The sequence below is a fragment of the Canis lupus genome, chromosome 6 (assembly GCF_048164855.1).
Source record: "Canis lupus baileyi chromosome 6, mCanLup2.hap1, whole genome shotgun sequence".
In the NCBI taxonomy this organism is placed as follows: domain Eukaryota; kingdom Metazoa; phylum Chordata; class Mammalia; order Carnivora; family Canidae; genus Canis; species Canis lupus.
The window spans coordinates 62,339,893-62,352,404 of record NC_132843.1 but is presented as its reverse complement, the minus strand read 5'-3'; the positions used below and the strand labels follow the sequence as shown (position 1 = coordinate 62,352,404).

The window sequence follows — 12,512 nt, the reverse complement described above, 5'->3', positions numbered from 1 at the left end:
TTTATAGATGAGAGGAATATATACAACAAAAAAGTATAGAATTGGTTAAAAGTTTGCTATCAAACAATATTGATATATTAGAGATAACAGAATATTTGCTTTATAATTTAATTTTCAATACTTTTATATTGGCATGGCTAGTCATGTTTTTCTTAGGGTTACCTCCTCAAAAACCAATCCTAAAGACATATTTAAACTGATTAAACTTGAATGATAAGCATAAGAACAAAGCAATTATTAGTATTTTAGTTAAGCTCCAATTTAGTGGTATTGAGCTTTAAAAGAAAACATTTAAATAGACTTGTTTCTTTTTCCCCTTGCAGCTATTAAATGGTACAAAGATAACCGTCCACTCTCAGCTTCCACCGGTGTGACTTTCTTGAACAGAGGACAGATTATTGATATTGAAAGTGCCCAGATCACCGATGCTGGCATATATAAATGTATGGCCATCAACTCAGCTGGAGCTACAGAGTTATTTTACAGTCTTCAGGTTCATGGTTAGTGCCACTCCCCTAGACTCTTCCTGGGATAAAAATGCATTCAAAATGATTAAGTACTTCTATAAAATTTCAGTGTGAATATTTTACATAGTGTGTTTTGTCATCTTTATTTAAAGGTGCAGTGCTATAAAACTGATGACTGTTTTTATTTCCTGATTCCTATTAAAATGGTCTAGTTTCATGTGCTGTTGAACGTGAGTTTGCTTTAGGTGAACTGTTGAAATAGTCACCAACGGTCTTATCAGCTAATGACAATAACCCTGTTTGTAAATATTGTCTATCAAAATCATAGGTTTTGGTCAAAGAAAGATTTTAAGTTATTGTCTCTAATAATGCTTTTAAGACAACTTAGTAGTCATGGATACAGTGGAGGAAGACACATACACACAAGCATACACATTCCTGGAAATCAAGAAATAAAAATATACTTTGTGATTAAAAACTGGATTTCCTAAACAAAGTACCAAAACCTCCTTCTCCTCACCTATAAAATGGAGATATTGATAATTAGACAGTAGATTAGAATAAATGATATGAAAGAACTCACCAAACTCACCAAAACAAAACCATGAAAAACCCATATGTGAAAACACAACTGTCATTATTTGAGGTGAAATATTCTGTGATGTTAATATATCTTACTTTTTAAAAAAAGATTTTATTTATTTATTCATGAGAGACATATATATAGAGAGAGAGACAGGCTGAGACACAGGCAGAGGGAGAAGCAGGCTCCCTGCAGGGAGCCTTGATCCCTGGTCTCCAGGATCACGCCCTGGGCTGAAGGCGGTGCTAAACTGCTGAGCCACCCGGACTGCCCAATATATCTTACTTTTATTTATTTTTTATTTCTTTTCAGTGCCCCCATCGATTTCTGGCAGCAATAGCATGGTGGCAGTGGTGGTTAATAACCTGGTGAGATTAGAATGTGAAGCTAGAGGAATCCCTGCTCCAAGTCTGACCTGGTTGAAAGATGGAAGCCCTGTCTCTAGTTTCGCTAACGGGATACAGGTACTCTCTCGTTTCTTAAGGATACTCTACCACAGGATTTGGAGAATAAGAATTAACAAAGGTTATCCAAAAACATACACATACACATCCATAAATACCATAGCCACAAAACTGGGATTTCTAAACAATTCTTTAAAAGCCCAGTACATCTAAGAATTCTTCTATTTCATATGTAGGTACTATATTTTGACCATTTGCTTCACTTTCTACTTACCTCTCTATCCTCATTCCCTACCAGCATCACAAAAGATAACTTGTACAAAGAAATGTTCATCAACAACAAAAACAGGAATTTCCTCATAAAATTTATATTTAAATGTTTGGAAACATTACTGAGTTAGAGAACCATATACAGTATATTTAATTTTACAAAAACATCAAGTTATAAAGTAAGAAAAATGAGAAAAGCAATCTTGTAGAAATGAAATTTGAATCTGAGAAAGCAGTTTAAGTGCTTCACACTGACTCAAAATTATAGAAGCACATATATCTCTTTTAAAGCGTACTTTAATTTTATTTTGTCTAGCAGATTTCTTAGTTCTCCCACAATTCTACTTCTTTAGCTTTTCTCAGAAATCCAGTGCTTGCAGAATTTGGGACCATAGAATATCCAGTGTTAATGTCATTATTTTAGAAGGACAACTAGACCAATGGAATAAAAGAGTCATGAACGTGACTGATTAATTTATTTAGCTACTACTTCACTATTAATTATAACTTCTTATTTATCCTACCCAAGAAAATTAGAAGGAAGATTAGCTCCTCCTATTCCCACTTCTCATCTTTCTCCTCTGGTGGCTTTTCTTCTCTCTGCAGTAAGGATGGGATGAGATTGGACCTTCACTTGATTTTGTATATAAGGACTTGTTTTCAGTGGTTATTACCAAGTTTTTGTTCTAGCTTTTTACACTCTTCTTTCAAAGAGAAAATGAGAAATAGATTATATGATGCTTTCCCACTTTAAAATACATAAGTGGAAAAATAAATAAAATATCCAAGTGGAAATCTTTCTGAAGGTAAATGTCAATTGATTAACCTCAGAAAATAGGGAAAAAAGACTGTTTACATATATGTTTCTTTAAAGGGCATGTTGGCTATTTGTCTTTCTTATCATTGAAAGGTTCTGTCTGGAGGCCGCATCCTAGCACTGACCAGTGCTCAAATCAGTGATACTGGGAGATACACCTGCGTGGCAGTGAACGCTGCTGGGGAGAAACAAAGGGACATTGACCTCAGAATATATGGTGAAATATTTTAATAATTATTTTTGTTCTGATAAAAATGTGTTTAATTCCTGAGATCATTGAGGAAGGTAAGGGAAGTTGTTGACAATAAAGAACCATGAGCAATAGAGATAATATTACAGTATTAATTCTAATCAAATTCTACCTTTCTGCCTTACATTTGACTTTATGTGATTTTCCTTTATTAAAGTTCTAAGAAATTAAGCATATATCTAGCATGCTAGGCGTTGGTTTCATAGAATACTCTAAAGAACATGACCATGGAAAGCAGCTTTGCAATTTGGAAGATATAATCTTCTCACTGTTCAAGTAGCTCTCTTAATCTATTCTTAATCTAAAAGACTTGATTTTATTACTTTTAGGTTATATTTATAATAAGCATATTTTATAGTCAATGCTACGTCTTTAATTAAAGACTATTGAGAAGCAAAAGTTAAGCACACATTTAGAGAAAATTCAAGTTTTTTCTTTTTTTTTCAAGTTTTTTTTCACCCATGATACAGCCATAAGTTACAAAAGGAAACGTCTAATTCTATCACAGCAAAAGTCCTCTTGAACAAAGTTCAATCCTAATTTACCTGCATTCATAGAATGTGTTTTTTTCATTCCATATTTTAGTTTACCTTAGCATTAAGAGCTGTTTTAGGCTTTTTTTCAGTGTCTTATTTGCATTATATTCCTTTGTCATGGAATAATGGAATTGTTTTTCCATGGACCCTCAAAGAGTAATTGGTTTTTTTTCTATTTTAATTCCAGTATAATTAACATACAGTGATATATTAGTTTCAAGTGTACAATCCTAAGTCCCACTTCGCTTCCACTCCTATTCAAAATATCTTTTTTTTTTTTACACCCAGACCATGTGGGTTGACTCCTCCTTACAAGTTTGCTAAAAGTAAATGTAATGATCACAAGTAACTTATAAGTCATAATTTTTTAATTTAAAAAACACAAGAAAAACCACTTTGTTGCAACATGGCTAACTTAGATGTCTAATTGTTCTAAAGTGGCTCAGTTGGCATTAGTAAGCTACTGAAGGGTTCTTTGTGCTCCCTCTGTTCTATTGCTTCTGTAGTTGCATGGGTCCACATCTAGTCTCTAGCTTTGCTAGTGCTCTGTGTCTGAGATAACAGATGGGTCTAGGGACACCTGGGTAGCTCAGTGGTTGAATGTCTGCTGTTGGCTTAGGTCATGATCCCCCAGGGTCCTGGGATCAAATCCTGCATCAGGCTCCCTGTGGGGAGCTTCTCCCTTTGCCTATGTCTCTGCCTCTCTCTTTGTGTCTCTCATGAATAAATAAATAAAATCTTTTTTAAAAAATAGGTCTAAAATACCCAACCTAAGGGAATCTACTACTTCCCTTAAATCTAATTGGGTCATTTTTATGTTTTATGAAGAATTGGAATGCTGATAGTCTGAAATATCCTTAGAGAATGATTCAATCAGTCAATCTAAGAACGTGATACAAAATCTCCTTCAATTATTATCAAACAAGCAGAGGGTCGACATGAATATTTTCTGGGTTTCAGTCAGCAGTGAAAATCTGGGATTGGCTCCTTCTGTTTCTACATGGGTTAGCATCAAAAGTATACCAGAGAGACAATAGAGAGTTGATATTTTCCAGGAGCCATAAAAATAAACATCATTATTTTTTTTATCATTTGCCAAAGCATTTCCGTACCACCCTTTTGGTCTGAAAAGTGGGATCTTTCCTCTGTTATAAAAATCAGATGGCTAGTGTATATATATTTAGCATTTGAAATATAGATGCATAGTTTCTGTGCTCCACATTAGTATTATTTCTTTTTTTAGTATTATTTCTATATATTATATTCCTATATTCATAGTAATAATCTTGACAATCTCATGTCTCATTGGAGCCTAATGAATATTCAACCCCAACAGCCAATCGCCTTCATATTTACTTTGTAGACTGTGGGGGTGATAAGAGGAGTAGATAGTGGATAAAATAGCTTTCCCTATGATTATAACAGTAGTTCAGTAAAAAAATTTCCCCTGGTATAAATTCAGAGGATATTTTACCATATTCTAGGTGCCATAACAAGAGAATTGGGTTTTTAAATGATTGAGATTCCTATTGTACCTTTTCTTTGAACCTCAGAGAACTTTGTCTAGCATCTCAACAAGTGTAACCCTACAACAGTGCTGATTTTGATAATTAAATTTAACAACTGTAATTTGTAGGATGAGAAACAGACATGATATACCCCTTCCTAAGCAATATAACCACAAAGCTAAGTAGGGATAACATCTAAGGAAGCTGAGATCTAAAGGGTAGAGGCTTGTTCTCTTTTCAGACTAAACAAAAAGTTGGAAATGAAAGGACAGAAAACATAGATGCATTTCAGTAATATGTATCCTCAGCTATAATTAGATTTACTTTAATTTATGTTCCTTAAGAAACAAATACTCTATTGTTTTTGCATTTTTCCTCTCAATTAAAAAAAATCTGGTTTCTTTTTGAACTTGATTCAACTCCTTTAGCCATAAAGAAAAATAATTGGAGGAAAAATATTTGGAAATAAATTAACATTCTGCTTTCTTGAATTATTTCTGCCTTTTACTTCTACAAGCGTCATAAAGAATTCATGCTCTTTTATAAATGCTATAAATACTCTAAACATATTTTTATACAGTTATGGTACTTTTTTGTTCACTGAGACCAGATTTTACCTGAAATTACTTCCAAGATGTTAAATTGGCTATTTTACTTAGGGCTTTCTGTGCTAAGACTGGTGAATGTATCTGTTTTCATAATATCTTAGAAAATAGCACTAATTGTGCTGAATTTGCTAATATGTGGCAGTTTTAATCTCAGACTGGTTATATATCTTTTATCTCATGTGTCACATATTAAAAACAATACTACTGTTTTCTGTTCCCCATAGATTACTTTAAATTTATTGAGAGCCAGATGTCTGTATGTGCTGTTAAATTGAGCAGAAGGGATATCAGGAATCTCTGCACAAATGCTCTGTTACTCTATTCCAGCTATTGTGCATGGCATTTCTTTGCACCATGGCATCAATTCCTTTGGATTTAGCACAGGTCCTACATCCAGATACTCTATAAGAAAGTGGCCTTTAGTTTACATGCCTTCCTTCTTTAGGAGACATGGTAGCAGAGAAACCTCCTGGTTACAGAACTGCAATGTTACTTGTCAAAACCTATTGCATTCATTGTCATTTTGCCACATGCCATAAGATCCAGCCTGAAACAATGGCTAATGAACTATAATAACAATCCTTACCACAAAAATCTTATTTCTATCAAAGCATTTGGAAAGTCCCTTAGGATTCATTTCAGTGCAGCGTAACCTTTCTTACCAAAAAAAAACACAAATACTACAAATATGGTACATTTCCTACAATCCTGAATAGTTATGGGATTTAGTGAGAAACGGCCAAGGAAATTCCTCTCTGTGTTTTTTTTCAGAGTGGCCCTCTTATAACAGGCTTGATTTCATCGTTAGTTTGTGTTTTTTGAATTATTATAAATACAGTCCTGAATGAGTCCTTGAGAGGTTATGGAGCCCACCCTCTCATTCTTGGCAGGACTGTACCTAAACCATCTGAGACAAATGATTGTTTACTCTATATTTTAATACACCCAAGGGAAGGAGATTCCTTAGACTTCTCCAAGTACACATTTCAACATCTGACAAGCTTGATAGCCAGGGAGTTCTAATTTTAATCTCATTAAAATTTCAACTCATTTCCTCTTTTTATGTAATTGTATGTTGTACAGCTGGTCATTGCTTTCGTTTTGTTCTTTATTGTGTCATTTATCCCACATGGTCTTTATTCCATAGAAAGCTGGCAAGGCATCATGGAAAACCAAAAAGGGCTCTAAACTGCAAGTCAGAAGACTCCTAGCTTTGCCACAAATTAGTCACATTATTTCAAATAAGTTACCGTCTGTCACCTACCTACTTCATGTTTTACACACTGTGAGGCAGGACTAGATGGTCTCTTTCAACTCTACTTTTTTTTTATTTTGCCTCCATGTCTATAAAATTTATTTTCTTTTGCAAAAATATAAACAAATCTCAAAATGTATGTATGCTTTTAATTATTGTTATTTCCAGAGTGTTTCATGAGTAATTTACTACTTTGGAAATCTTAAGCAGTAACATCTAGTTCAAAAGGTTTCTGAAATAGGCACTTGGTGAGAACTTCCAGTTCTAAAACTTCTTAAAGTGAAAAGTTAATGAAAAGTATTTCTGTTCAATAGGAACATGTTAATCAGGGATTTATTAATACTTGATTCTAAGCCAAATGATGCAAAGAGGGTATGTTAGAATTATTGTGATCCTACATCTCAAAAGAACTAATACATTTATTTGTGTATGTCCTGATGATTAATAAAGATAAGCAGTGTGCTGGCCTGTTTTATCTTGAAGAAAAATCCTTCTTTCACTTAGTTCCACCAAATATTATGGGAGAAGAACAGAACATCTCTGTCCTCATTAGCCAGTCTGTGGAGTTACTATGTCAGAGTGATGCTATCCCACCACCTACTTTGACTTGGTTAAAGGATGGCCGCCCCTTGCTGAAGAAACCAGGCCTCAGTATCTCTGAAAATGGAAGTGTGTTAAAGGTAAGGCTATAGATTCATTTACTTCTTATATTATTCCTAAGCTCATGGCTTTGATTTTAAACTTGCCCATCTACAAGTGTTCTAATTTCATCTTATAAAATTCTAGGTACCCTTTTATTAATGAGGTTTGTAGTATTTTAAAATTTTATGCTTAGTAAGATTTAGATATTTGTCTATCCATATTTGTAGCCAGAAGCCATCCAGAAATGCTTCTGGGAAAATATTATAGAACTCTTGTAACGAGTGCTTCATTTTTAGTCATTCACCCATTCTAGATGCTCTGCATACCATGTGAAATATAGACATATTTCCTACCCTCAATTTCTTCCAATTTTGCATAAATATATGAAAATTAACAATTCCATGGAAAATGCAATAAGTACTATAAGTCTCATTACTTGTAGTAATTACTTAATTACTATTTGGATGGTATAGATAATACATTTTAGGAGGATAGCAAAAGGGGAGGCTATGTTTGCCTGGAAGTCTTAGAAGTCTCCTTGACTTTTTATGTGTAAATTGGACAATAGGCCTGATTAAAGAAAGCAGGTAAGCTAGTGTCCTCATATTAATGGGACAAAAGGCCTGATTAAAGAAAGCAGGTAAGCTAGTGTCCTCATAATAACCCTACTGAGAAATTGAAAGAAAGGGAAAGAATGGCTAAATAATCTGTCCATAGTTACTAAGTGTCAGAAATGGGATTTTAATACAGGGAGTATAGCTTTAAAACTCATGCTACTAACCACTATTCCACATAGCTTCTTGGTAAAGGAAGACTATTACTCACATACAAAGAGAGTCTTGAGAAGTGGATGATGGTGTCCACACAGAGGAAGCTGAGAAGCTTATATAAGGAGAGCAGAAGCGTGGGAGAAAATGAGAGGGAATATGAAGTGTGTTAGAGGCAATGAAGTAGAGACCTTAGGGATTATGATCTGTAATAGAGGATCTGGGTGAAGAAGGAAAGGCCAGAATAACTGATAGGAGGCATGTAGAATGAGTCAGTTGAGCTATATAGGGGGAGAAGAGCAAAAAGCACTGGCCATGCTTAGAGGCAGACCCAGAACTCTAGAAATCAACTGGTAAAATTCTCAAACCAATGAAGAAATCGGGTCTATTGAATCTTCACCATCATCTTTTTTCTGGCTTCCCAAACCAATTGAGATCTGTGCTCTGAAGAAATCAACTCCTATACCCAAAACAATTCATGCAAATCTTCAAGCAGGTAAAGTAATAGATTCTTACCATTTTATTTTGCCTGGAACACACCAGGCAATCAATAAATTTTTTTAAGTTTTTATTTTAATTCCAGTATAGTTAACATACAGTGTTGCATTAGTTTCAGGTGTAGTTTTAAGTGTAGTGATTCAATGCTTCCATATTTCACCCATTCCCTCACCCACCTCCATTCTAGTAATCATCTGTTTGCTCTCTATAGTTAAGACTCTTGTTTCTTGGTTTGTTTATTTCTCTTTATTTCCATTTGTTCATTTGTCTTGATTCTTAAATTCCAGATATGAGTAAAATCATTTGGTATTTGTCTTTTTCTGATAGATTTCTTTCATTTAGTATTATATTCTCTAGCTCCAACTATGTTGTTGCAAATAGCCAGACTTTATTCTTATTTATGGCTAGATAATATTCCATCCCAATAATAAATATCTTTATATGTCATTTGCCAATATCTTCTCCCATTCCATAGGTTGCCTTTGAGTTTTGTTGTTTCCTTTGGTGTGTAGAGCTTTCTATCTTGATGAAGTCCCAGTAGTTTATTTTTGCCTTTATTTCCCTTGCTTCAGGAAATCTATATAGAAAAATGTTGCTATGGCCAAGACTTATCAAAACACAGCAAACACCACAGAAGGACAAACAATCATAAGAGAATATTATGAAAAATTATATGCTAACAAACTAGGCAGTCTGGAAGAAATGGACAAATTACTAGAAACATACAAACTACCAAAACTGAAACAGGACCCATAACCAGCAAAGAAAATTGAATCAGTACTCAAATATCTCCCAACAAACAAAAGTCCAGGGCCAGATGGCTTCTCAGGGGGAAGTTCTACCAATCATTTAAAGAGGAGCTAATACCTATCCTTCACAAACTGTTCCAAAAAATAGAAATGGAAGGAAAATTTCCAAATTCCTTCAATGAGGCCAGCATTACTTTGATTCTAAAATTAGACCAAGACCCTAATTAAAAAGAGAATTACAGGCCAATATCCCTAATGAATATAGATGCAAAAATACTCAATAAAATAATAGCAAATCAAATTCAGCAATACATTAAAAGAATTATTCACCACGACCAAGTAGGATTTATTTCTGGGCTGCATGGATGGTTCAATATTCACAAGTCAATCACCACATTAATAAAAGAAAAGATAAGACCCATATGACCCTGTCAATAGATGGGGAAAAGGCATTTGACAAATACAGCATCCTTTCTGGACAAAAATCCTCAACAAAGTAGAAATAGATGGAACATACTTCAATATCATAGAGATCATATACAAAGGACCCACAGTTAACATCATCCTCAATGGGGAAAAACAAGAGCTGTTCCCCTATGGTCAGGAATAAGACAAGGGTGCCCACTCTCACCAGTACTAGTTAACATCATGCTGGAAATCTTAGCCTTAGCAATTAAACAACAAAAAGAAATAAAAGGCATCCATATAGTCGAGGAAGAAGTCAAACTCTCATTATTTGTAGATGACATCATACTGTAGGTAGAAAACCTGGAAGACTCCCCCCAAAAATTGATAGAACTAAGGCATGACATGAATCAGCAAAGTCACAAGGTATATAATCAATGTACAGAAATTTGTTGTATTTCCATGCATCAATAAACAGCACAAAAAGGAATCAAGGAAGCAATCCCATTTGTAATTGCACCAGAAACTATGAGATACTTAGGAATAAACCTAACCCAAGAGGTAAGATCTGTACTCTGAAAAATATAGGACACTTATGAAGGAAATTGAAAAGGATATAAGGAAAATGGAAAAACATTCATGCTCATGGATTGTAAGAACAAACATTTTAAGATGTCTCTACTGCTCAAAGCTATCTACTCATTTAATACAATCTCTATCAAAATACCACCAGCATTTTTTCACAGAGCTAGAACAAACAATCCTAAAATTTGTATGGAACCATCAAAGACCCCAAATAGCTAAAGCAGTCCTATAAAAGAAAAGCAAACCTGGAAGCATCACATTTCTGTACTTCAAGCTATATTATAAAGCTATAGTCATCAAGACAGTATGGTACTGGCACAAAAGCAAACAATGGAAGAGAATAGAAATGGGTTCACAGTTATATGATTAATTAGTCTTCAACAAAGCAGGAAATAATATCCAATGGAAAAAAGAAAGACAGTCTCAACAAATGATGTTGGGAAAACTGGACAGCAACATGCAGACCACTTTCTTATACCATACACAAAAATAAATTTAAAATCCATGAAAGACCTAATTGTGAGACAGAAAACCATCAAAATCCTCTAGGAGAACACAGGCAGCAACCTCTTTGACCTTGGCCTTAGTACTTTTTTTTAAAGATTTTATTTATTCATGAAAGGCAGAGAGAGAGAGAGAGAGAGAGAGAGAGAGGCAGAGACACAGGCAGAGAGAGAAGCAGATTCCATGTAGGGAGCTTGATGTGGAATTCAATCCCAGGACTCCAGGATCACACCTTGGGCCGAAGGCAGATGCTCAACCACTGAGGTACCCAGGCATCCCTGTAACTTTTTTTTTTAAGATTTATATTTATTTGAGGTGGGGAGGAGAGGCAGAGGGAGAGGTAGAGAATCCCAAGCAGACTCCCCACTGAGCACAGCTCAATGTGGGGCTCAATCCCATGACCTTGAAATCATGACATGAGTCAAAACTAAGAGTCAGACACTCAGCCAACTGAGCCACCCAGGTGCCCCCATAGCAACTTCTTATTAGACAAGTCACTGGAGGCAAGGGAAGCAAAAGCAAAAATGAACTAATGGGACTTCGTCAGAATAAAAAGCTTCTGCACAGCAAAGGAAACCATCAACAAAACTAAGAGATAGACTACAGAATGGGAGAAGATATTTGCAAATGACATATCTGATGAAGGGTTAGTATCCAAAATTTATCAAGAACTGATATAACTTAACACCCAAAAAACAAATAATCCAGTTAAAAAATGAGCAGAAGACATGAATAGACATTTTTCCAAAGAAGGCATCTAGATGACTTACAGACAGATGCAAATATGCTCAACATCACTTATCATCAGGGAAAGATAAATCAAAACCATGATGAGATACCATTTTACACTTGTCAGAACAGCTAAAATCAACAACACAAGAAACAAACGATATCAGTGAATATGTGGAGAAAGGGGAACCCTCTCACACTGCTGGTAGGAAGGCAAACTGGTACAGCCACTTTGGAAAACCGTATGGAGGTTTCTCAAAAAGTTAAAAATTGAACTACCTTAACATCCAACAATTGCACTACTAAGTATTTACCCACAGGATACAAAAATATGGATTTGAAGGGTTACATGCACCCTGCTGTTTGTAGCAGCATTATCAACAATAGCCAAACTGGAGAAAGCCTAGATGTCCATCAACTGAAGATATGGTATATATACACAATGGAATATTACTCAGCCATCAAAAAGAATGACATCTTGCCATTTGCAGTGATGTGGGTAGAGCTAGGATGTATTATGCCAAGCAAAATAAGTCAGAGAAAGAAAATATCATATGATTTCATTCATATGTGGAATTTAAGACACAAAACAGATGAACATATGGAAGAGGGAAAAGAGAGAGAGGGAGAGAAACAGAGACTCTGAAAGAGAATAAACTGAGGGTCGATGGAGGGAGGTGGCTGTGGTATGGGTGATGAATGTTAAGGAGGGCACTTGTAATGATGAGCATTGGGTGTTGTATGTAGGTGATGAATCACTGAATTCTATTCCTAAAACCAATATTGCACTGCAACTGGAATTAAAATAAAAATTTGAAAAAAAGGAGCAGTTTGCCAAACCCAGTATAGGAAGAAAACATGTAATAAACCAGTAATACAGGTGTTATTTTACTGAACAATATTCTAGACATATAAACATTATCTATTTTAAAGCC

General features: G+C 34.9%; 1 protein-coding gene across 4 annotated transcripts in view; it reads left to right on the top strand.

The window, feature by feature from the left end:
- The window catches only part of HMCN1 (hemicentin 1), a 458,239-nt gene that overhangs the window by 301,458 nt on the left and 144,269 nt on the right, over positions 1–12,512 (top strand). For all 4 annotated transcript variants that reach the window (XM_072830872.1, XM_072830871.1, XM_072830875.1 and 1 more), the window contains 4 exons: positions 324–500; positions 1,363–1,514; positions 2,635–2,758; positions 7,203–7,378. In XM_072830872.1, coding sequence (XP_072686973.1) covers positions 324–500; positions 1,363–1,514; positions 2,635–2,758; positions 7,203–7,378 — 629 coding nt within the window. The remainder of the gene's footprint in view (positions 1–323; positions 501–1,362; positions 1,515–2,634; positions 2,759–7,202; positions 7,379–12,512) is intronic.